Here is a 24,815-nt window from a genome sequence, read left to right as displayed (position 1 = left end):
CTGTCGAGAAAATAGAGCGTGGGTTTTACAAGGGTAGGCGGGTCTTTTTTGTTGGCTTAATGTGGACAAGTGATGATTTTGGTCTGTGCGAATAAGCCCCTGTCTATCCGAATAAGCTCGAAGTAAACAGCCTAAAATGGCTGTACGAATAAACCCGTTTATCGGATAAGCTTATTAAACCACAAGTAAACAGGCCCTGAGTTAATAAACACTTAAAAAAAAATAGATTGTTTTAAATAAGCAATCCCAAAATAAGCAAATCCCAAAAGCCCCTTTGTAAGCAATCCAAACACCCCCATCATTTCAAAAAGAAAGAAACAAAAACACATAAAAGAAACGGTGGTTTATTGCCGGTGTGAGGCGGAGAAGGGAAACTTTGTGCCGCCGGAGAAGCCCAGGGTTTGACTGGCTACTGTTCGTTCTTAGAGCTCAGATAAGAGCAAACAAAACCACCCAAGTATTACGGGTTTCCACCTTCTTGTTCAAACTAAAAAAGGGCGCCAACTATAGTTCTACAAAACTCTCCCCATCATAGGGATTTTCTTTGAAGTCAATACAGAAGAAAATCGATGGCGATTGAGTGTCTTGTTCTAGGTATTGCTCTCTCTCTCTCTCTTGTGCCTTAATTACTTGTGTTTCATTACAACTGTTTCTTAGATTCGGTGAGAAAGGTATCTGATTTGAATGTAAAACAATTAGGCGCAGGACAAGAGGTAGGTAAGAGCTGTGTGGTAGTATCTATCAATGGGAAAAGGATTATGTTCGATTGTGGGATGCATATGGGTTATGCTGATCACCGCCGTTACCCTGATTTCTCTCTTATTTCAAAATCCGGCGACTTCGATGATGCCCTCTCTTGCGTTATTATTACTCACTTGTAAGCTAAACCTCCTCCTTTACTCTACTTAAAACGTTTAACTAATATATGATTTACTGTTGATGTGAATGAAAAAATGATAATGGCATCAATCTCAATACGAATGCTGTAAACTGCAAAATGGTGGTAGTCTGTAATCTACAATGCTGCAAGCAATTATTTCTTAATTTACTCTCTGCGGTGATTTCTGCATGATTTAATGTATATAAATTATCTTATTGTTATTCTTAACGAATTCAGATAAATCATGCCCATTTGAACTTTACTCCTGGTTGGCTGTGCTCTTAAGATACAAATCAGAAAGGATGGAGGGAGTAATTTGTGTTGATCTTTTAGTAGCTTAGATTACTATTTAGTTCCAAGGAAATTCTACCATTTTTTAATTGGATTAATATCTAAAGTACCGATTTGACTATATATTTGACGTGATGGATGATAAAGAGTGCATGTAATTTGGATTGGGGAAAATGGTTCTTCAAATGCTATTTTGCTATATATTAGTAGCAACTAATTAACTCTCAGTAATGGATTATTTTACTTTGTAGACACTAAATTGTGTATTTTTCTCCTACAACCGTGTGGCTTGTTCATGGGTTATTAAACAGCAAAACAAAATATTGTCACTAAAAGGGAAATTGCACAAAGGAAGTACATTCTCTATGATAAGACATCAGATAATTTAGAAACCATGAGGAAAGTAATGATGCCAAAACTATCCAACCCCCAAACTTCTTTAGAAGCTATGAAAGTCAATAAATACTGAAAGCTTAAAGCAGGCCTAAACTGTTTGTCCATAATTTTGAGAGGACGTTATTCTAGTATGGCTCTAAACATACATTTCTCGTTTGAGCTTGTGTTCTGAACAGGTATCACCTCTCAACAAGGTTGTGTTGAAATTTCAATATTATCAGTTGAAATCAGATTCAGAACTGATACAATGAACTAACTAGCTTATATACTGACTCCATTATTCAGTGTCACCAGTACTCTGAGTAGCCTGTGTTTGTTTTTGTTAGTTTATTGGGCATGATGTAGTAAATATAAGTCAAATTATTTGTTAGTGCAGTTAGAACCCTTGAAGCATATTTTGGTGTGATCATTCACACTAGCAAAACATGAATAATCAAAAGACTGTCTAGGTCCTAACAAGCAACAAAGACAAGAACAAGGACACTCCGTTCCTGCTGCTCTTCCAGTAACAGAAACAAGACAATCTTTGCTAACAACTGTTGCAGCTAAAACATTTCATAATGTCCAAGGTCCTAGGTCTGCCTATTCCTATGATCCATCAGGCCCAACTTTCTTCAAGCCAAAAGAAGTTAACCTTTACAATAGCTAAGGATATATTTTCGCATCACATTTTGTTTGTCTATCATCTTTCTTGCTTGAACCAATCTTAATGGTGAAGTAACCTGTACTTTTTGTTTTCCATGATAATAGCATGTACTTGAATGGCATGTTTTGATCAGGTTTCACTTTTACAAGTTTATGTCTGTTTTTCCTTTTTGTTGTTATCATGTAAATCAAGGGAACAAAACATGCATAGTATTCTTTCAAAAATTATGATAATCTTATGAATGTAGTACAAAACAAAGATTCTTATCTGTGGATATGTGAAGTAGGATGTACATGCATATGTTCGAGTGTACACATTGGTAACATAATCTTTGAATCAAGTCAATATGAACTAATATAAGTTCTATTTTACAGTCACTTGGATCATATTGGAGCTCTTCCGTACTTCACTGAAGTTTGTGGTTACAATGGACCAATTTACATGACGGTAAACTCGGTTTACTTTCATTCTTTAATGGGGTTAAGTATTGTTTAATTTAAGCAAATGCTGCATGTTGGCATTTCTTCATCCTCTTACAAGACTCACAGGGTTGACTTGAGGGTTAATATCGTTTGGTGTTATAGGGTTTGCCATGATTATATTCAATGTCACTTTACTACTTTAGGCAACATGCAAGTAATGAACGTTTGTAGGCATAGCTACAGAAAAGGGAACAACATGTCTTGAAACAAAAGAATGACTAAAAGAACTAGACACCTGCAGTGAAAATGTCATCCTCATTTAATCGTTGATTGTGTTTGAACTTGCCTCCTGGGTTCCTACTGAGCACCAAGGAACTATGCACACTCATTTACTTAAGTTTACTTCAGTTCACTCTTGATTAGCTTCACATCATAATTCATAACATGATTCATGTAATAAGTATTGGAGTGTAAGGTTTTATCAAAGATCTGCATCTAGTCCAACAAACATTGTTATTCGGTATGTTTAAAAGACTTCATATCTGGAAATTCAAGGCATTTGACAAACATGCAGTTAACTTTTCTACAGTATCCTACCAAAGCTTTGGCTCCCCTTATGCTAGAAGATTACCGGAAGGTGATGGTTGGAAGGGGAGAGGAAGAGCAGTTCACTTATGAAAACATCCTTGACTGTATGAAGAAAGGTATCAAACCTTCCTTTTTGCCTTTCCATGCGGGGCCAAAAAAAATTGGTTTTATTCTCTGTGGTTTACTCATTCTTGAATGAAAGCTTCATCGAAAGATCCAACATTTGACTCATATTTGCTGAAAAAATGTGGTTTATTCAACTCTGTGGTTCATCTTATACATTATGATATGCATGATTCTTTACAGTTCTGTAACTGGCTGTGATGCATTTCAGCATAACCACACACCATTGCTGCTACTGCCCATATCTCTTTCTCATTTATTTTATCTGAATCCGTATTTCTGTTTCATTGACTGATCTTTGACATTAATATTACTTGTTTACGAAAGGGAATCTTGTAGAGATGATTTAATAGCCTTTTGCCAACTACTTGCTTCACATATTGTAACTCATACAACTGAATACTTGAAAATATATATAAAAGTCATAATAGTGCCATCAAACTCATCCCATCGCCTAGTGGTATGTGAGTCCCCGGCCTCCTAGGAGGTCAAGGGTTCAAACCTCACCAAAGGTGAGGAGGGTGTGTGAGTTTATTTGTTCTGTTTTCCGTATATAAATATTATATACTTAAAAAAAACTCATCCTCTTGCTGCTTTTTGCTCAGTTACCGCCGTGGATCTCAAGCAAACGGTGCAAGTTGATAAGGACCTTCAAATCCGTGCTTACTATGCTGGACATGTATGGTTCTAGAACTTTAAAGCTCCTAACAGATTTGAGTATGTTTGCCTTTTGCTGATTAATTCAGTTAAATGCTCCATTCATCTTTCTTTAGGGACTTAGCATGGATCTCTTTTGATATTTCTTTGAATATGATATATATTGATGCTGCAATTGAAATAGAACTGTTGCCATGATGCATCCCCTTCCGTGGTTTTCATTAAACAACTTATCCTTTATGTTTCATGTTTGATCCAAGATATACTTAACATATGTTAAAATGGCAGTCCACAATAATTTGTAACGAGGTTCCTTGGTGCTAGTGCCTTTACAGTTGGGCCTATGCTCATGGAATAGGTTTGGAATTTGACGATGGCTAATACATTGATCTGACTGTTTGTCAACTGTTAATACAACAGCTGGGATTCTGTTATCGTTTTACTTCTGAGACATGTTCTTTCATTTATGATATTGAGCACCCCTTGATCATCCTATTATATTTTTCTTCTATTTATTCATTTCAAAGGAAGACTCACAGTTGGCGCTAATTTAAGAACATCGTGCCTGTATGATTCTGCTATAATTGACTGTTAAATATCAAACCTATGCTTTCCCGAGTTCAACTCCTATTATCTATTTTTCCTTTCATTTGGAGCAACTTTCTCTGTTTCTTGTAGCTATTCATGTATGTAATGTACTTATATCCAAAAGTACACAATTTCATCTCGATGTCAAAGTTGATTAAACCAAACCAAAAGAGCCCAATATATCCGACTCTGAAGTAGGGTTTTTTNGGGGGGGGGGGGGGTAGGATGTAATACAATTCCTCTACCCTAAGGAGTAGAGATGTTTCTGTGAATGCAAAAAACTTTGAAAAGTCTTGAGACATACTGAAAGTCTTGTAACTTGTTAGATTGAAGGTTTTAAAAGTTATTGAAGTACTTTGGTGTGAGACAGTGTGTGCAAAAGGCATCAATTTTAAAGTTGATTGTCTGTACTTTAACCTTTCAAAAGTCAAATCAGGACATTTTCTGTATAATGGAGAGTACTATGTGTTTTTTATGAGAATGATCTTACTTTTTTTTTCATTAGAACCTTGCTTCTACATTATATTTTGTTTTTCTAAATCATATTTTGGATTGTGTTTAAGGTCCTTGGAGCTGCAATGTTTTATGCCAGTATGGGAGATGCTGCTATGGTATACACAGGAGATTATAACATGACACCTGATAGGCATCTTGGAGCAGCTCAAATCGACCGAATGCAATTAGACGTTCTTATAACTGAGTAAGACACATATATCTGTGTTGTACTACCTTTTTTTTCCTTGAGTTCTTTCATTTGTTTTGTGTGCCTTTTCTGTATCTAGAATTCTAGATACTAGATAGTTGTCAATTCATGAATGAAGTTGAGAATTGCTATATTAATTTCAAGAATAGGAATCTAATTGGATGTGCAAGCCCCTTCTAATGGAAAATAAAATTCAATGAGGATTTGGTTCATCTGACATATCCACTCCAACCTTTTCTGTAAAACTTTATATACTATATATACATATATGGCACAAACATAATCATTCTAGTTATGTTTAAACCAAAATATACTTACATCATTCGTAGTGTTCTCTTGTCTAATTTGTTCCTTTGCGACATAATCAAACACGAACAGAGTTACATTTCCATTCATGAATCAATACACTCTAGACAGAAATCCACAAAACAACACTAACATGTTTTGAAATAACATGGGGAGACAAAGAAACATATCTAGAATGGTATGCCAATATGTTGTAGATTCAGAAATCTCACTTCATTAGGGGATTTCTATTTTGTATCATTTGCTTTGTTATTCGAAGATTTAAAAAAGTGGGGTTCGCAGGGAATAGTAGGCATGTTAGCCATTATTTCATTTAATTAACATTAAGTGCAATTTATTTTCATTAATGTCCAGTAGTTCAGTTTCCTAGAGCCCAATCTTTGATTCGTACGATAGGTTGCACAAAAGTTTCAAACTTTGTTTTCATTGGCACCTATAGAAGTCCAAAACCATGAGTTCAGGTTGTGTGGGTGGTGTTTTCTGCCACTAGCAGTTCCATCATATTTTGTCTGCCGCCTAAATTTATCAATCATCTACCATTTTGTCTTTCAATACAGATTGTATCCAAGTATACAACTAAGAGAAATTATCCAAGATAGATTATTGCTCAGTTCGTACTTCTAAAAAGCACATGATATGAAAATGAAACATGACATCTAAGGAGCCCTTGTAGACTAACATTTTTGTCAATGGGCAATACTTTTTAAGATGAAAAGTTCATGGAGAAGTTTGCTCAGGATGAAAGGAAGTACATGTCTGATGAACTCTGACCCAAGTCTCTGACTAGAATCTTTCTTCTGTTCTTTTTACTGTTAAATACTTCCTTCCCTTATCTGGACCTTATTGTTGTTGGTTGTTGCTTGTTGCTTGCTTCCCTTAGGGAATAGAGGCATGTTAGCTATTATGTATGTTTTTTTTGCCACTCTCTTGATGATATGCCACAGAAACTAGGCTTTTTTTAATGTGATTTTAGATGCTCGAGTTCTGCACCAAAATTTGTAAGTATTAGCTATAGGATCTCAAGTAACAGTTTACTTCTTGCAGGTCAACATATGCGACAACTATTCGTGATTCAAAATATGCTCGAGAGAGGGAATTTCTTAAGGCTGTATGTAAGCTTCATTTCAGCATATTTAGCAGCACTAATCTTTGTTAGACTCAATTGTTCTTTAAGAGTTCTACTATTTACTTGGGCTGGTTGCTAGTACAGGCAACACTATAACAAGAAATAAATTCGTAAGGATGTTTTAGATGATACTGTTGAACAATGATTCCTGCTATCAACAGGATAATTACTTATCATATATAGTATGCTTACTAATCTTCAGCCACAATCAGAATGTAGCCTTTATATATCTTTATGATGAAGCTTCTTAACTGGCTATTTGAGTTGCATAAATGCATCTATTTTTTACACATTAGACCCTTTTTTGTTGTCTAGTAAGACGAAACCAAACCAAACAAACCTAGTAAATCCCGCAAACAAGGTCCCGCGGGGGGGCCGGGGGGGAGGGGGAGGATGTACGCATACCTTTCCTCTACCCCAAGGGGTAGAGAGGCTGTTTCCGTGAAGACAGTTTTGTCTAGTAATGTCTTAAGGTATTATTTCTCTGATGTGTAGTATAGGAATTTTGGTTTTGATTTAACTGACCTGGACTCGTATGATAGTAGGCATGTTGCTGTATGAATATATTCTAGAATTGTTAAACGAGGCATGTAAGTGATGACCGAAAGCCACAAATGCTGGAGAAACTGCAATGGTTATAGGAAGAAATGAACAAATGGAAATTCAAACATCAATACGATAACGAGTCCTCAATTGCATGTAGTTCAGATAGGTGCCTGTCATAAAAGATTCTAAAATATTTCTAAGAGGAGAAGTTAAGAGAGAGGATGATCCAACCTAGTTGGCTGAATTGCATTCCTCCATACTCTCCTATCAGTGACAAAAGTTTTACGCCCTCTTTTAGTGCAAGTGATTTTTAACTGCTCCTAGCCCATGTAGGTCCTTTTTCGAGGTAAAAGTAGGAAATTTTATCAAAGCTTTAACAAAGTTGAAGAAAGTTTACAAGCTTGAAGGAAGACTTCAATTCAAATAACTACTCAAGTGAATAACTCGATTGAGAGGAGATCTAAGGCGATAAAAGATGCAGCGAGATCTGTCACATGGCTAAACAGATTCATACGCAACTTCTTGTCCCGAAAGAATCCAAGGTTGAGTTATCTGTGTGTGGACATTGGTGCTCAGGAAAGAATTTTGGTTCCAAAATGCACTAGAAACTCTTCATCTTTGAACAGCCTCCACTGACACAAGCTTTGTTGTTGAATATTACCTGATTGCGGGAGAACCAAATGCACCATACGATGCCACAAACCAATTAATTTTCACCACTATGGGCAACTAAATCAATCCCTTAGTTCCAATCACTGTCAAACTGATGACAATTATACGAGATTACTCATTGCATACCCCACCCACCTCTGAAAGAGACTTCCAGATGCTGTTCGTCTATTGGCAGTGCAGTAATAGGTGAGGCCGTGAGGGGTTGATTCCAGATCTTCTTTGCCCCAACCATCTTGGGTAGTAAATGAAATGAGGTGGTGAATGAGCACCTCCCTCGCTGGAATGACATCGTGTAGTCATTGGAAGCACTATACTTTGGAGGGCACATGTTTGGACCAAACAGAACGCGCCCACTGCTATTCCATACTGAGTAATGGTCTGGTAAGCAACTTAGTATCATCACCAACAGAGAAACTGACCATTTGTGCCTGGAGTTCACTGAACAGAATATTGCTTTTGAGTGTTCATTCTAACTTGTGATCATTGCAGCCGGAAGTCTTGAATTTGTTCTATTTCAAGAATTTGTGAAATCAAGATCGCAAGAGATGAACCGTCATCGTTTGCAGCATACAATTCTACCACCTTACCAAAGGGAGTGGATGATAGGAAGTATAAGTGCACAAACAAAATGCTCAGCTTTGATTGGCTGACCCACCAGTCGTTCACGAATGGGATCTGATTCCTGTTCTGACGTTGCACATCCATGCTTTTGGGTTTAAGACTTGAAGCATATCATCTTCCTTCTGAAGGTTGGTGATGTTTTTTAACGTTAGAAATCCCTTGATCTTTCCTGATGCTTCCTTATCAAGCAAGTCATCTTTCCTCGTCTGTGGATTAGGAGGTGCACCATTACCATGACAGTACTAACCCAAGATATTTGTTTGGTGCCCACTAGAAAACCCTAAAGGAATTGACTAAGGATGCACAAACGGTGGAACGTGTGGTTTAATTCGATACAATACACAAGCTTTACCATCCCTTGACATGAGCAAGAGTTCATAATCATGTGGCCATGCCTCACCTTAACCTATGGTTTCCACTACATAATTATATGTGTGCCTCTCATTGGCTGGACCTGTTATGCATACAACATGGAAGACCTGGGGGAGATTTACCAACACTTACCGGGTAAAAGTGTTTTCCAGGTAGGAGTCACCACCTTCACTTATCTTACAACGTAAGATTCTTGGCCATCAAAATGGCGTAATAAGATTGTTCTTAAGTGTCTCTTACCTGGTAGCGCTAACCAAGTAAGAGTCACCACCCTTAGTTACTGGGCAAGATTCTCGGTCCTTGCCATGCTCACCCGGTAAGGTAAGTGACGTGGTGAACGCTTACCCAGTTAGAGTTTGGTAAATATCTTTAGAGAGCCCATTAATTTTCACTTTTCACTTTTCATCCTACATTTATTTTGCTCCTCACACTAATTTCTATGCATTTGACTCCCTACTAGCCAATGTAGGGACCCCATTAATTTTCGTCCTACAATCTATTTTTTCTGCCAATGAATAGTATGATTGCCATGTGCAATCCTGCATCCTTGACCTTGCTCTTATTAGTGAAAGATCTCTTCAACTTCTTCCAGGTACTTGCACTGAGATAGCATCTCTAAAATGCTTTAGCTTCTCTGTGCTTAATGTGAAATCCAGAGTACATATATTGTAAGGTGCTTCTCTATCATTTCTTCTTAACATCACGCCTACCCCATCTTTACCAATTCACACAATATCATTTCCAAAATTGCTCACTATTGCATTCTCGCTGTGTAGTCACGTAGATCCTTTACAGACAATGATTTAATGCGTATGCCACTTGTATGTACATCATTTATTCATCAGCAACATGTAATAACATCGTACTGTGGTACTTGCTTTTCATTTTCATCTGAAAACTTTTGTTGTATTTTGTCTTTAGAGTTGTACTTGTTTTATCTTACTTTTGGAAGGGTGCTCGCAGGTTCATAAATGTGTTGCCAATGGAGGGAAGGTGTTGATTCCTACATTTGCTCTTGGAAGGGCTCAGGTTTTCATTTGACTTATCTGCATAATGCACTCATGACTCATGAGTATTGAAGTGGTTCAAAAATCCAGTCACCGTGTTTATCGCTAACTGATGACTGTCGTGAATTGTTTTGAATTCAACCTTTTGTTATCCATTTGTAAAAGTTCAACCATAGGTGGTTTTCTTTAAATGGTCATATGGGAGTATATTTAGTTGGAATAAAACTTATTTTTCCTAGCAGAAGTCCACAAAGCAATACCAAGCTTGTCTACAACTTTGACAGACAATATCATTGAACTTAGCCTACGATCTCAATTTATTCAAGTTTTTGTGTGTGCCCTTTAGCTTAATTAAGTTTAGAACATATTCCAACAGTAGATAACCACAAATTCATGTAGTTTGCCTTTGATCACATGCAACGAGGGTGCTAACAAGTAAGAAGAAAAAAAAAAGAATTGAGCTTCTCAGTGAAAGGGAACCAACCACACATCTGCACATGTTAAGAAACCGACTTGAAACCTTGTAAGAGATATTTCTACTTAGTAACTGTTTATGTCTCATAGGATACTGTTTCAAACTACAACCCTGCATCTTGGAATAATATTGTAGAGCTAATTCTGAGTGGCTAAGCATGGAAGTTATCATTACTATGATTAGATATACATAAACACTTACAAATTGTCTGGCACTGATATATGCCCACTCGGTTGGGAATTGAACTGCTCAGATGGTTAGATTTGTCCTTCACTTGTAATTGTTCTTAAGTTGCATTCAGTTTGTCTAAATTAATTGTTTTATAAGTGTACCTTATGTTTGTAACAAGTTTATGGATCGTTGTAACAGGAACTCTGTATATTGCTGGATGATTACTGGGAGCGGATGAATCTGAAGGTTCCTATATACTTCTCAGCAGGTTTGGTCTTTGCGTTCTCCCTTGTTACCTATACCGGAACAACGGTTATCCTTTTGAAAATTTACCTGAATCTACTTGGACTAACTAGAATCCATTCTAGAACTTTGTCAGCCATCTCAATATAGATGTCATGGATGTATAAATTATAATTTAAGGCTTATAGTAATATGCACCTATCTGCCTAAAAGTGCACATATTTATAAGGCAACATTATACTACTCCTCTTAGGGTGTACCATATCTATCTCATGATCTTGAAGCGTTTTGGCTCTTGGGTCTCCAAAGATGAAGTTTAGATAAACATCTTTCGTCCTTCTCTATCCAACCCTCATACTCATGAAACCTCAAACACGTTGGGCAAATGGACATGTGAAGCTCATTGGGTACAAAGTTTTGGTTAATTATCATATCGTGTTGGTCTTACTAGGGTTTTGGTTCATTTGGACTGGTAATTTGCCACCCCATGACCATGAACCCAAAAACTTAGGATTTGGATTTTCTGTTTTTTTAGTGTGGATAGGACTAACTGTCTTGTTCTCTACAAGCCTCACTACGTATTCAATTGGATGATAGGAGTATTGATCTCTGGCAATCCCTTTGTGTAACAACCCTAATTTTCAGCCAGGTATATAGATATATACATATCTTTATCATAATTTCTTATAAAGTTAAGTTGTTTCTAAAGGCCTTTAATATAAGAACTAAAACGAGGTGAATAACGTCTTTTAGTAAAAAATAAAATAAATAAATATTAACTATAGAAATAAATAAGCAAGCAAGCATACAAGTAGCTTACAAAGCTACTTACCAATAAGCACATAAGTAGACTAAGCTACTTAAAAACAAACAACATGAGCCACAAAAATCATGTGACAAAGCAAGCCTACTCTTTATGACAAAGCAAGCCTAGAGAATAAGTTGTAAGAGAAAAGGAATTTGTGGCAACCCTAAAAGCATTACAAGGCAAGGCTATCAATGAACAAGTACATATGTGGCATATCCTTAGAGATTTACAAGTTGAAAAGCTAAGTGAACAAGTACCTTAAAGCATACCTTACACCCTTTAAATAAAAGCTTAAAGGGCTCATTGTTTTCATCCCAAGATTAGCATAACAAAGACTAAGAAGTGAGTTAGAAAGTCCAAAAGCAGGGTATAAATAAGGTGAGTACATTATGAAATTTATTGGGATACATACATGCTATATATATATATAAATGTTTTATGCATGAAAGAGTATTGCCATATCTTCTTGTAAAAGTTATGTTATGATTATGTGGCAAAATACACCTCTTATGTCATGATGTACATGTGGTATATGGAAGTTTGTATACATGTTAAGTATAACCATTTAAATATCCAACGTACGGGATATAGAAAGAAGGTACGTCTTGCAAACGGACCTTATTGGGCAACACTTATGTGGACCCGAGGTTAAAGAACATGTGAGAAGTTGGTTTACTTAACATGTAACCATGAGATCTCAAAGAAATGTTTTTATACATGAAAGTTTATCAGAATTGTTTTAATTGTTCGGAAAGAATGTTTTATCATGAAATCATAACTAGTCACTAAGCTTAAAGCTTACGTATTCATGTATTATCTCAGGAATCAAGGAGTAGGAACAAACTAAAGTATTGCTATTCTAGGATGTTAGAATATTATAAGTTGTAAATTTCCGCATTTTCCGCTGCTGTATTAACTCTATTATAATGAAATAAAAGTTTAAGATATGAAGTTTTCTTTCATTCACTTCACTTGTACTAAGGGCAAAGGACGATACCCCCGGCAACGGGATGTCACACTTTGTTATTTGCTTATCGAGCTTGTTATGTTGTTCTGTAAAAGGCTATAAAGGCCAAGTATTCGGAATTCAATTTTGCTTGAATGCATTCCAAAAAGAGGAGATAGATCATCTATTCATTTATATTTGTCTCTTTCAGGTTTGACAATGCAAGCTAATTTGTATTACAAAGTGCTCATTAATTGGACTAGCCAGAAGGTGAAAGATACATATGCTACTAGAAACGCATTTGATTTTAAAAATGGTACCGCCATTAAAATCTCAGCCTTTTCTCTATGATGCAACCTTGCATGTTCACTCTTGCTTACTTGGCTCATAACTAACTGGGGTTTGGTTGCTGCAGTTCACAGCTTTGACCGCTCGTTACTAGATGCTCCTGGACCCTGTGTTCTTTTTGCTACACCAGGAATGATTAGTGGTGGTTTTTCACTTGAAGTTTTTAAGCATTGGGCTCCTAGTGAAGCAAACCTTATTACACTTCCAGGGTATTATTCCTTTTTACATTCCAGTTGCTAGAGCCAAACTGACAACTTGATACATCTTCGCATCTTTTAGTTAGTTCAACTTATCAAAGTAAACCAAACCAAACCCAACAGACCCAGTGCACCACCCAAAGGTAGGGTTTGGGGAGTAAGATGTATGCAAATCTTTCCTCCGTCTCACGAGACATAGAGGCTGTTTCCAAGAAGACTCCCGACTTGCAAAAAAGAAAAAGAACAAATGAAGAAAGCACAATGAAAGGCAACATATAAGCAATGGCGTTATAAGTTCATCTTATCTAAATTACATTACATTATATTTTTAATGATCTTCTCTTGGTTTGCAATTTGCTTGTGGCATAGAACACTAATGGCACATATCGACCACTCTCTTCTCAATAGTCATGGAACTACTTTTTCAGATTTTCTAATCCTGATATCCTACTTTTCTGGACGATCTGAAAGATCCCGCATTACATGTCACTTAGTTCAGATCCTGCTTGCTTGTATCTGCTGAGCTCATATTTTGTTAATTAATCAAAGAAGTAACGCCTTTCAGCCTCTTTCACATAGTTTTTTTATATCCATGAGTTCTTTTTCCTGTTTTCTCCGTAGGTACTGTGTTGCTGGAACCGTGGGACACAAATTGATGTCTGGTAAGCCCACAAAAGTTGATTTGGATAAGGACACACAAATTGATGTGCGCTGCCAGGTTCCTTTCTGTGCCTTCTCTCCGTATATCCATCGTCTATTGATCTTTTTATGTAATTATTGTGTTTTTTATATTTAATATGTCCATCACATGATAAATGCAAAGCTTGGCAGGGCACATAGTTCAATGAAGCTTAGTAAAATGTCCTTCAACAATGACAAAATAACAGAATCTTGTAAATCCAAGTCAGTTGCTATCAACATTTTGAAATGGTAACCTTGAGGCCAGCTTAACCAGCAAATAAAGGCTAGGCCTTGGGGCTCCTCCCCATAAGTCGCCAATTCAAGTCTCCTCAAGGCCACTAACGATTTCCCTAGTTGTTCTCTTCACGGCCCTACGGGATTAGTCGAGGTGCGTGCAAGCTGTCCCAGACACCCATGGTTGACAAAAACAACACATTTTTAAATGATTACTAACGGGTAAATGGTATTTCTGGACTAAAAGTTCACTGGAAAGAGTAATTTTGCTGTTATGAATAAGGGGAGTACATCTTTTATTTTTTCCCATTCCCCCTTCAAGGTATTTGAAGAGAAAATGATATGGTTTGAATGAGGCAGGCATGTGTGATACGTCAACTTTTTTTTTTTTTCCGTTAAACTATCTCAAGTATGCCTTCAACATAAGAAATATATGTTTTCCTGTTCAAATGCTACAAAGCACCTGTATACAAATCTTGTTCTCACATATAGTTTTCTTTTTCAGATTCATCAACTGTCTTTTAGTCCCCATACGGATGCCAAAGGAATTATGGATCTCGTCAAATTTCTCTCCCCCAAACATGTAGTACTTGTACATGGCGAAAAACCAAAAATGGATCTGCTTAAAGCAAGAATCAAATCAGAACTGGGAATTCAATGTTATGATCCAGCAAATACCGAAACTGTATCTTTCCCTTCAACCCAATTTGTCAAAGCCGATGCCTCAAACACATTCATCCGTAGTTCTTTAACACCCAACTTCAAGTTCCTAAAAGATGAAGTTAAAGCCATGGCCCCACTAGAGGTTTGTGATGAAAGAGTAACCGAAGGAATCTTAGCTATGGAGAAGGGTCAAAAGGTCAAGATTTTACACCAGGATGAGCTTCTAACCATGCTTGGAACCGAAAAAGCTGAAGTTGAGTTTGGTTACTGTTTTGCATTGCATATATGCAGTTTAAAAAGAGTTTTGCCTGCCATTGAAGAAATTTCTGTTTTTGATGAGAACTTGTTGCTTTCGGTTTTGAATATGAAATTGTCGAATGAGGTGGGGATGCAGGATCGCGTGGGAAGTCTTGAGGTGAACTCTTTTCGGCTTTCGATATGTAAGAATGATAAGTGCCCTCATAGAAGAAATGGTGATGGTGATGGTAATGGTGATGGGTCTTCTGAAGGCATATATTTTTGCTGCAATTGGTCAAATCTGGATATGAAGCTTGCTTGGAGAGTTATATCTCTATTGAAGAACATGGATTCAGGTGTTGATTTGTAAAATTAACATCAATTTATGGAGACAATTTTGTTAAACCGAGTTCTTGTTGGTAGTGTAAGAATCTGAAAATGAACGTATTTTGGTCGAACTGTATATTATTTCACTTACGCGAGTATTGTCTCCCGATTGCATGTTAATTTTTTTTGCACAAACTACATGAAATTGAACGTAGGTTGGTCCCATTTTTATTTAAGAGTGTCTCATCTAAGGGCTTATAGATTGAAAATGTTTATGATGTTAATGTATTTTTGAAGATGTGTTTATTAAAATAGGGTTTTTTTTTCTCAAACTATAGGTTCTCAAAATAGAGGGACCCTTAAATGGAAAACATGAAACCACAAGGGTGGTGCCTAATTGGTTTGAGCTTTACTCCAAAGGTCAAAAGTAGTAGGAGGTCCCAAGTTCAAATCAAAGTAGGAATAAAAATCCCCTTATGGTGACGGAGGTTCAAATACGGTGACTTCGGGTTATCTGCAAAGCAGGTGGTCGCCCTGGGATTAGTCGGCTCGCATAGCGGATTGGATATCCAGGTTGATAAAAAAAAATGGAAAACATGACTTGTTCCTGTGTTTCTGTTATTGTTCTCGGAAGTGAATTAAAAGCACCTCCAATAGATTCTAAATATTTTGAAGTTTTGTTTCTAACAATTATGCTAGACTCTATATAAAGAAAGAAAGAAACTAGAAATCTTTGAATTTGGAGAAATCTCTAAAACTTAGGTTATTTTTGGCAAACTAGCTGACAAGTCGGCTGATAAACTAAATTGTTTGGCACAAACTAGCTGATAAGCTAGTCGAAAATGTAAAATGATCAAAAATGATATCATTAAAAGTTAATAAAGTTTAACATTTCATAATATGTAACATCCGGAAAATTTTGGGCAAGTAAAATTCCAAGGTTTTATATTTATTCTTATTTTTTACCTTAAAAATGTCAAGAATTTAAGTATTTGAAGTTGGGTGGTGTTTGGGTTTGAAGTTAGGAGGTGAAAGAAGGTCCAAACGATACTTGTTTGTGCTCCTCGGGAGTGAAAGAATAGCCTCGGACGTGAAAGATAGGCAGAAAATCGATTTTGGGCACTTGGGCTGCTCCCCGATCACGAAGAAAACGCCCCGTGCGTGAAATAGAGGCAAGAGGTTGGGCGTGTATGAGGGGCAGAGGGTCGGGCACCCTATGGCACGATCTAAGCCACTTTTTGACTTGTTCGGCTCCAGTGTAAGTGTTTTTCATCTCCTTTCTCATTTACTCTTCACCTTTTTCCCACCTACTCTCATTCTCCCTTTTTACTTTTATTAAATTCGTGAATCACTTTCTGGAGCTGATTTAAGATAAATTTCAAAGCATTTATTGATACTTTATCCAAGGGAGAAAGTGGTAGATTCAAAGCTTCAAGACATCACCTCTAATCTTAGGGTTCTACTTGGTTTCAGGTTTTCACTAAGAACCTAACATGTTAGTTCACATTTATTTATTAAGCTTTATTTATGCCAAGTCTTGATATTTTACGTCTTTATGGAACTACACTTCGAATATTTGATTTCATCCAGAGGTATTTGACCTATAGATGATGTCTAGTCCAAAAACGGTTTTTTTGGGCTTAAATATGGACGATGACTATATACTAAAGGTTTAATAAGGCTCTTGATGTGGAACTTGACTAGAGAAATGGGTACGCACTAAGGTTCAAGAGTTCTTGACGTAAAACTCCTTGGAGCAGACACTAAAGGCAGTTATGGGTTTGAGGTGACGCCATGAATGAGATGTGCACTAAAACTATGAACCTGAAGTGTAGTTTCAATATTATCATTACAGGAGAATACTTTAGTGTTTCTGCCACCTTGACAGAGACAGATCCCCCCTTGTCGTTGAGAGATTTTCTTTGAGAATGATTTTCAGGTTGGAACAACTTTGTTGTGATGCATAGTACTGTGCTATTGTTGTGGTTGGTAACATTTGAATTTTCACTGTCATCTACCTTTGTGAATTGTTGTGTGTGATCTCACTAGGCGTTAAGCATAACTCTTGTTCTTGATTTTGTGGTTTTCAAGCATCAAGAGTGGCAAATCTAAGACCGCATGAGAGGCTTGGTTGATGCTACTAGAAGTAGCAGGGCAGAGATCTTTTAGAAGCACTTAAGTGAAGATTGACCCTTTGGGGACAAAGTAACACCCGACTGACTGTGATCTAGTTATTACAAGATCAGATCATTAGTTTGTTGTTTGTGTTTCAGTTATTCAATATTTATGCTCAACAAACTTTCCCTTCATGGGTTTAAGGCGTTCTATATATGGAACTTTTTTAGTTGTACAAAAGTGTTTCTTGTTGCAAATTTTTAGGGTGTTTGCATAATATATACTAGTTTTTAATATCGCGCGTCGCGCGATGATAATATATATTTTTAAATTATTGAAGTTAGTTAAATGAGTCGATAATCACATTTATATATTAAACTAATAAAAATCAATATTACCTTTGATATATGAATTCACCTTATAATTATTGGTTGTTTTTTTAATGTGTGTATATATATATATATATATATATATATATATATATAATAGTTTTTATATATCGATCTTTTATCATATCAAACTTTGTAATTGGTCCAAAATCATAAAAAAAATATGTGAAAAAAATTAACAATGTTAAACTGTTTCTTCAATGATTCATATGTCACTTTATCCATACATAAAAAATCCATATGCCTACATAATTCCAACTATGATGTGAATGTCTCCGACTAAAAAAGAAATATTATACTTACATAAGCAAAAACTCATACCATGATTTGTTTTATTGAATGACACATCAAATAAACAAAAATGCAAATCGCATCCACAAATTTATAACTGAATAGAGAGAGGAAAAATTGAGAGATTAATAGAGAGATTATCATAGAGGTATACCACAAAATTATACATAAATAGAGAGAAAGAATTGAGAGATTATCATAGAGGTGTACCCCAAAATTATATATGAATAGAGAGAAAAAATTGAGATATTAATAAAGAGATTATCATAGAGGTGTACCACAAAATTATATATGAATAGAGAGGAAGAATTGAGTGATTAATATAGAGATTATTATAGAGGTGTACTATGAAGAGAAGATGAAAATTTATAACCAAATAGAGAAGAAGAATTGAGTGATTAATATAAAGATTATTATAGAGGTGTACCATGAAGAGAAGATGAAAATTTATAACCAAATAGAGAGAAATAATGAGAGTTAAAAGGGTAATTATTAGAGGGAACATGAATAGGTTGAAACAACCTAATTAAATGATATTAAATGTGAATATTAAAAATCAAAAACAAATATTTATGTAGGAAAAACTTGAGAAAAGAAGAAAAAAGATAAAGTATTTTCTTGTTTTGAGAAGAGGCCACATCATTACATGTGGTTTCTTCTTTAATATATATATAGATTTAAAAATTCATTAATAATATAATATGTTAATCAATGCAAGTGCTGATGTTAAAATAAATAAATAAATAATAGAATATGTTAATTAATAGATTTCAATTTGATTTATTATCATTTTATATATAATGTTAAAAAAATTGAATTTGTATAACCAAAAACAATTTTTAGAAAATATCTTACATTAAATGATGATTTCAAATAACCATTACATATAATCTATACTATATTATAAAACATTTGACAAAAACTCTTAAAAACAATATTTTATGCATAAAGTACTATATATTGATGCATATTACTTAAAACTCAATATTACAAGTAAATTGTGCATAAGTACAACTTATTAAAGCTTTGTTTTTTAATTCGTGTAACTAACTGCAGATAAACATAATCAAATACATGATAAACATATCATTTTAAATATAAAAAATTAAAATGTAATTAGGATAATCATTGAATTTTAACAGAATACTTAATTATTATTCTTATAAAATTTATATTATTAAATAAAAATAAATTAATTTATTATTAATTATAATAAAAAATTGAATTAAATAAATTACATAGAAATTGAGAACTTTTAAATAGTTAATGTAATACTAATATCGATACATTTTTTTTCAAATCTATATTTCGTTCAAAATAAAATATTATCGTTTTCTAAAACCACGTAAAACCGTATTATATCGATAAAAAAATGAATAAAATGAAACATTAAGATCGAGATATATCTCGTTGCATTGTACGAGTACTCTTCTAGTATTAATAAAAACAAGGTTGGTCAACCTTAAATATCTTAGTTACTTAATAAATGTTAAAAAAATATTAAATTAGAATATTTTATCAATATATATATATCAAAGTTTTATTATTTATGAAACAAAATAAACATATAACTTTAATCTTTTATGTAATTTACAAATACATTTATAATGTTGTTATATTTTTTTAGACGAATAAATATATAGAATAAAATAACACAAAAATATTTGATAAAATTAATAATAATTCTGAATAAACAGTAATTAATCCTAATGAATAATTTATAAGTAATATTAAATTAATAATGTATAATTAATATTTAGTAATAATTAATAATAAATAACAATTAGTAATAATCAGGGTTTTAATTGAAAAAAAGTGACAATATACTTCTAATAAGCTACTCCAAGTAGTTAGGTTATAAGCTAGCTTATATTCATTCAAATATGTACTAAAAAATAAGCTATCTTATGTTTGCCAAAATAATGTCTTAATATTACAGAGAGAGATACATATTATTTTAATTGTTTCTACCAATGAGGTTTAATGAGTTAGAATTTTATATAACGTTTTCTTTTAAATGTATCAGGATACATTTATAAAATATTTAATGATAAGATTAAATCAAAAAATATTCGATATTGATCTCATTTTTAAGGTATTGATGAGATGGTATAATAATATTATTTGTAAAAAAAATAAATATATTTTTAATGTATTTTATTTATATAGGATTATTTATGTTAATATGATAAAAGTGTAAAATAAAAAACAAAAAATTAAGAAATATAAAGTGAATAAATATAAAATGTAACTCCCTTGTGCTTGTTAATTAATACAGTATAGATATAGATATATAAATAAATATAAAACGTTAGTGTTTGTTTTGTTGTGCTAGTCCCACCTTCGGAAGCTTCAAGATGGCGGAGATGTCAACAGAGACGACCACCGCGCCGTTACTGATGCCACGGCAGGCGGCCGGTGAATCACAGTCCGGCGGAGGAGCTAGGCCTGCCACGCTCGCGCTTCTCTTAGGGCGTGCTTCGGGACGCCGTGGAGCGTCTATGCTGGTTCGCGAGACTGCTGCACGACAGCTGGAGGAGAGGCGAGCCGACTGGGGATACTCAAAGCCGGTTGTTGCCCTAGATATTACATGGAACCTTGCATTCGTCGCGGTTTCGGTGGTTTTGTTGATTTGCACGTTGGAGGAAAAACCGAACGTGCCAATTAGGGTTTGGATCTGCGGGTATGCGTTGCAGTGTGCGGTGCATGTAGTGCTGGTGTGGTTGGAGTATAGGAGGAGAAATCGGAGAGTACAGGAAGACGAAAGGACGGGGGAAAGTGATTCGAACTTCGACGATAGTGAGGATGATGATGGAAGGATTGGGGCTTTCTTGACTTCTAATGGAGTCAGGTGCGTTTGATACTTGAACTTGGCTATATTTAGCTTGAAATCAAGAAATCATGTTGCTTTCCATTTATGTAGGACTTGAGTACCTTTAGCATTCTAGTTTTAACCATTTACTTGACGCAACTTATTAACTATAATGCTATCTCTGTCTAATGGTTTGTTTAGCAGTTAGCTTTTCGTCCTATTTTTAAGATGAGATCAAAATTGTATCTGCATGCTACATACTTGGCTCCAAGTTTGGCATGGAAGATGCTTAGATTTACTCAGAAAGTAGGTTTATGCCGAACATAGTATATATGAAAGGTTTGTTGTGGGAATTTTCTGTTTAGATAAACTGTATTGGCTTGTTACATGAAAAATGCTCCTTGGTGGAAATTCTCAGTTGATCACACGATCAAACCTAGAATTTGACTAGGGCATGTGTTCATTTTTTTATGAATGTGCAAAAGCATCTTGCAAGTGGTTATTTTTTGTATCTAGCATTCAAGACTTGCAAAATTTTACTACTGCCTATCTCTTTGGTCGTTATAGATGAACTTTTATTATTAGTTGTTTTCTGGATTTATGATTTATAGGACATTGTTTAATTCTTTTGTATTGTGTTGCTTCATGAGGACAAGGAAGAAAAAGGTTTTCTGTTTAGTCCGGCTTTTTATTCCCTTATTTTTTTCTGCATGTTATGCTTTGAAGAGAAATGACATGCCCCTTGCATGGTGTGATTGTCCTTGTGTACTACCTTGCAAGTTGTGTTGGCTTGTTGTCTAATAATATTTGAAACAACCGAATCTGTACCCCAAGGCCTTCTCATGCTTCTTCATTAACATGCAAGTGTATATTGCTTGGATGGTTGGATTCCCTGAACATCTCATTGAAGCGCATTTAATATTAGATCAGATCCTAGTATATGGTGTATTATATTTTACAAATCAGTATTTATTGTGTTGGAGAACAATAGAGTTAAAGAGATCTTCTAATTTGTTTGCCTTCTACAAACATGGTTCGGTCTATAAAACATGGAGGGTTAAATGCATCGATCAATAGATCTTACATAATAAACCAGGTTCTTTACAAGCTTAACGACATTAATTTAAGTTAGCTTGACGACTGCTTTATCATCTAAAATAGGGAAACAAGATAGACTTAGCATGGGATCAAGGGTTTGAGAACGAATACCAAAATTAAGTAAAGAAGAAGCCACGAATATATTGAGATAAGAGAAGGCCAAGCTTTGGGTAAAAGGAGCGGTGGATGATGTTATAGATATTGCATTTGTGTGCCATTGTCCACCATAAACGATGATACCGAGAATCTTAAGGTTGACACTTTTGATTTGATGAAAGAAGAGATCATAGGACTTTACGGATTGGTGTCAAGTTTTGTTGTGCAATGGAGAAGGGGTTGATGATTGAGACATATCGTGTTTGCCAATGTTTACTCTTTAAAGTGATCTGAAAGATAGAGATGATATTTTTAACTTAATTTAGAAGGCAAGTGTCATAGTGCGATGGACAATGAGTTGATGATTAGGAGTTATCATGTTTGCTAGTATTTACTCATTAAATTGATTCAAGAGATAGAGATTATTTTTTAACCTAATTAAGAAGGCATGTGTTATCAAGCGGTGGAGAATAATTTGATGACCAATGGTTATCTTGTTTGCCAATGTTGTATCTTCGGATTGGTTTGAAAAGCGAAAAGATCTTTGTAATCTAATCATGAAAGAATGTTTTATCATGCAATGAAAAATGAGTTGGTGCGTGGGAGTAGAGATACACAAGGACTGGCTTTTTCAGGCCTGGGTTCTGTCTTCCAAGCCTGTGTTCAGTAAGTAAAAAAATCCGGGCTTTTCAGGCAGGGGCCGGGCCTTGGGCGTAAAAGTAGGCCCGAGTCGGACTTTTTCAGGTCGGCCTTTTTGGGCCTACTTCCACCACTACTCCTTTTTTTCGGGCCGAACTTGTGGGCTTGGGCTGGGCTTCAAGCTCGGGTATTTCTGTGCATATCTACTCAGGAGTTATCGTGTTTGCCAGTGTTTTTTTTTTTTTTAAATTGATTGAAAGATGAAAAGAATTTTCTAATCTAAATATCTCACTAAGAAAATTGTATTAGTCGGAGTAGGATGCTAGTTGGAATTTTTGAAGGAAAACACTTGCATATTGAAGTATACCTTGATCAATATGAAGTGGTTCTTTGAGTTATGAGATATCTGGATTAAAAAGTTAGTGTTTCATAAGGAGATGTTAGTTCTTATTTGTGAGTGGGAGGTGGGTTCAGCTTTCAGCCTCTGTTTTGATGTTTGTGTGTGTTGAGAGAGAAGAGAAGTGTTCACATATTAACCCAAAAATCTACTGTTAAATAGCTATTACTACTGTATCTACAAGATTGAAATTCATTTTGTCAGTGAAATTAACAACATTGAGTATTAATGGGACTTATAAATAAATTGACCTCTTGTGCATGCAATTAAATGTAAAATCCATTGAATAAACTTGACACCTTTGTGGTTCCTGTCAGCTATCTGGTCAAAAAAAATACAAATATGGCTTTATAGAAACTGCACATGTTTTAGGTAACATACTAACATGCAGGCTTTATTGAGTCGATTTCAGTGAGTCGAGTAACAAAGTCATTGTTGAGTAGCATTTGAACGTGTTTAGAAACATTCTCTTTTGAAGGCTCTATTTGGGATTTCATATAATCAGATAGGGCTATGGGGACGAGAACTTGACATGAGATGCATGGTCAGGTTAACTAGTTTGAGAAGCTCTAGTATCATACAAGTAAGAGCATATTTTAGAGAAGTATTCCCTCTTTCTACCCAAGATTTTATCTGCTCCATCTAGTGCTTGTGAGCACCGTAAGACATCCCAGATGGCTTTAAATACAAGTTTGAGGACCATGCTTTTATGGCATCGTTATTTGGAGATCAAGCAAATTTGAAGAACAGTAGGAAGAATTCTAGAAAGAAAAAACGAGTTTACCCTGCAGTTCTGTTGGATCAATTAAGATCGGGAGACCATTCCATGGTTAGTTGTTGGTGTATTTGTTTTTACCAAGCTAGGCATATCCAACCATATACGAGGTTTGTTGCAGTTCCCTTGATTTTGCTTGTATCTTGTGTGAAAGAGTTCCCATGATAATAGTGAATGGTAGAAAATGGTTTCATTTGTACCTGTAATACACATGCTTCTTTGGCTGATGCGTGATATTTCGGAATTTTCAGTTACACCAAAAGATGTGAAAATCTTAATACGATGGCGTCATTTGTCTGGTGGCTAGTTGGCTTCTATTGGATGGTCTCTGGTGGCGAGATTCTTCTGCATAATGCTCCACGTCTGTACTGGTATGTTTTGAACTAATACGGTTTTACAGTCTCTACATAGAATAGCTGAGTTGGCCGGAAGCATGAGAGAGAGATATCAGTCTCTCTCCTGCTGAACTGTATCTGGCCTTTCTTTGTCACCAACTTAACTTTTTCTGTTTTACCCCTTTCTATGCTTTGCTGTTTTAAGTTCTAAAAATAAAACAAATATTTGGTTATATTTTGGAGGATTGTCTTTGACAATGAGGACTATTAACATTTATGCGAAGTTCATTGGGTATCTTAGGGCATACAAGTACTTTTGAAGTAGTATTATATTGTGCAACACACATAATATCTATACTATATTATAAAGCATTTGACAAAAACTCTTAACAACCATTTTTTATACGTAAAGTACTGTTTAATAATGCATATTACTTAAAACTCAAGATTGCAAGTAGATTGTGCATAAGTACAACTTATTAAAGCTCCATATCTGAATTCGTGTAACTAACTGCAGATAAACATAATCAAATACAGGATAAACATCTCATTTTAAATATAAAAAATCTAAAATATAATTAGGATAATCATCGA

General features: G+C 35.1%; 2 protein-coding genes across 3 annotated transcripts in view; both read left to right on the top strand.

Moving 5' to 3' along the window:
• Window positions 1-338: 338 nt before the first annotated feature.
• LOC112528759 (cleavage and polyadenylation specificity factor subunit 3-II) lies at window positions 339-15,438 on the top strand. Of its 2 annotated transcripts, none has more exons than XM_025139832.1 (13): window positions 339-594; window positions 700-877; window positions 2,588-2,660; window positions 3,225-3,339; window positions 3,952-4,025; window positions 5,155-5,291; window positions 6,645-6,708; window positions 9,901-9,966; window positions 10,789-10,858; window positions 12,799-12,903; window positions 13,003-13,144; window positions 13,754-13,850; window positions 14,553-15,438. In XM_025139832.1, the coding sequence occupies exons 1-13, from the start codon at window positions 570-572 to the stop codon at window positions 15,315-15,317; spliced, it is 1,911 nt and encodes a 636-aa protein (XP_024995600.1). In that variant the 5' UTR covers window positions 339-569; the 3' UTR covers window positions 15,318-15,438. The 2 variants fall into 2 exon arrangements, with proteins under 2 accessions (XP_024995600.1, XP_024995598.1); XM_025139830.1 differs by having other exon boundaries at window positions 3,210-3,339.
• Window positions 15,439-20,418: 4,980 nt separating this feature from the next.
• Window positions 20,419-24,815, top strand: part of LOC112528760 (E3 ubiquitin protein ligase RIE1-like) — a 7,154-nt gene continuing 2,757 nt past the window's right edge. Inside the window, exons 1-2 of the mRNA XM_025139833.1 lie at window positions 20,419-20,920; window positions 24,138-24,257. Of these exons, the coding sequence (XP_024995601.1) occupies window positions 20,427-20,920; window positions 24,138-24,257 (614 nt within the window). The 5' untranslated portion in view covers window positions 20,419-20,426. The remainder of the gene's footprint in view (window positions 20,921-24,137; window positions 24,258-24,815) is intronic.

This window comes from Cynara cardunculus (genome assembly GCF_001531365.2).
Source record: "Cynara cardunculus var. scolymus isolate 2C chromosome LG 15, CcrdV1, whole genome shotgun sequence".
Taxonomy (NCBI): Eukaryota; Viridiplantae; Streptophyta; class Magnoliopsida; order Asterales; family Asteraceae; genus Cynara; species Cynara cardunculus.
This window is presented reverse-complemented; position numbering and strand designations above follow the sequence as displayed.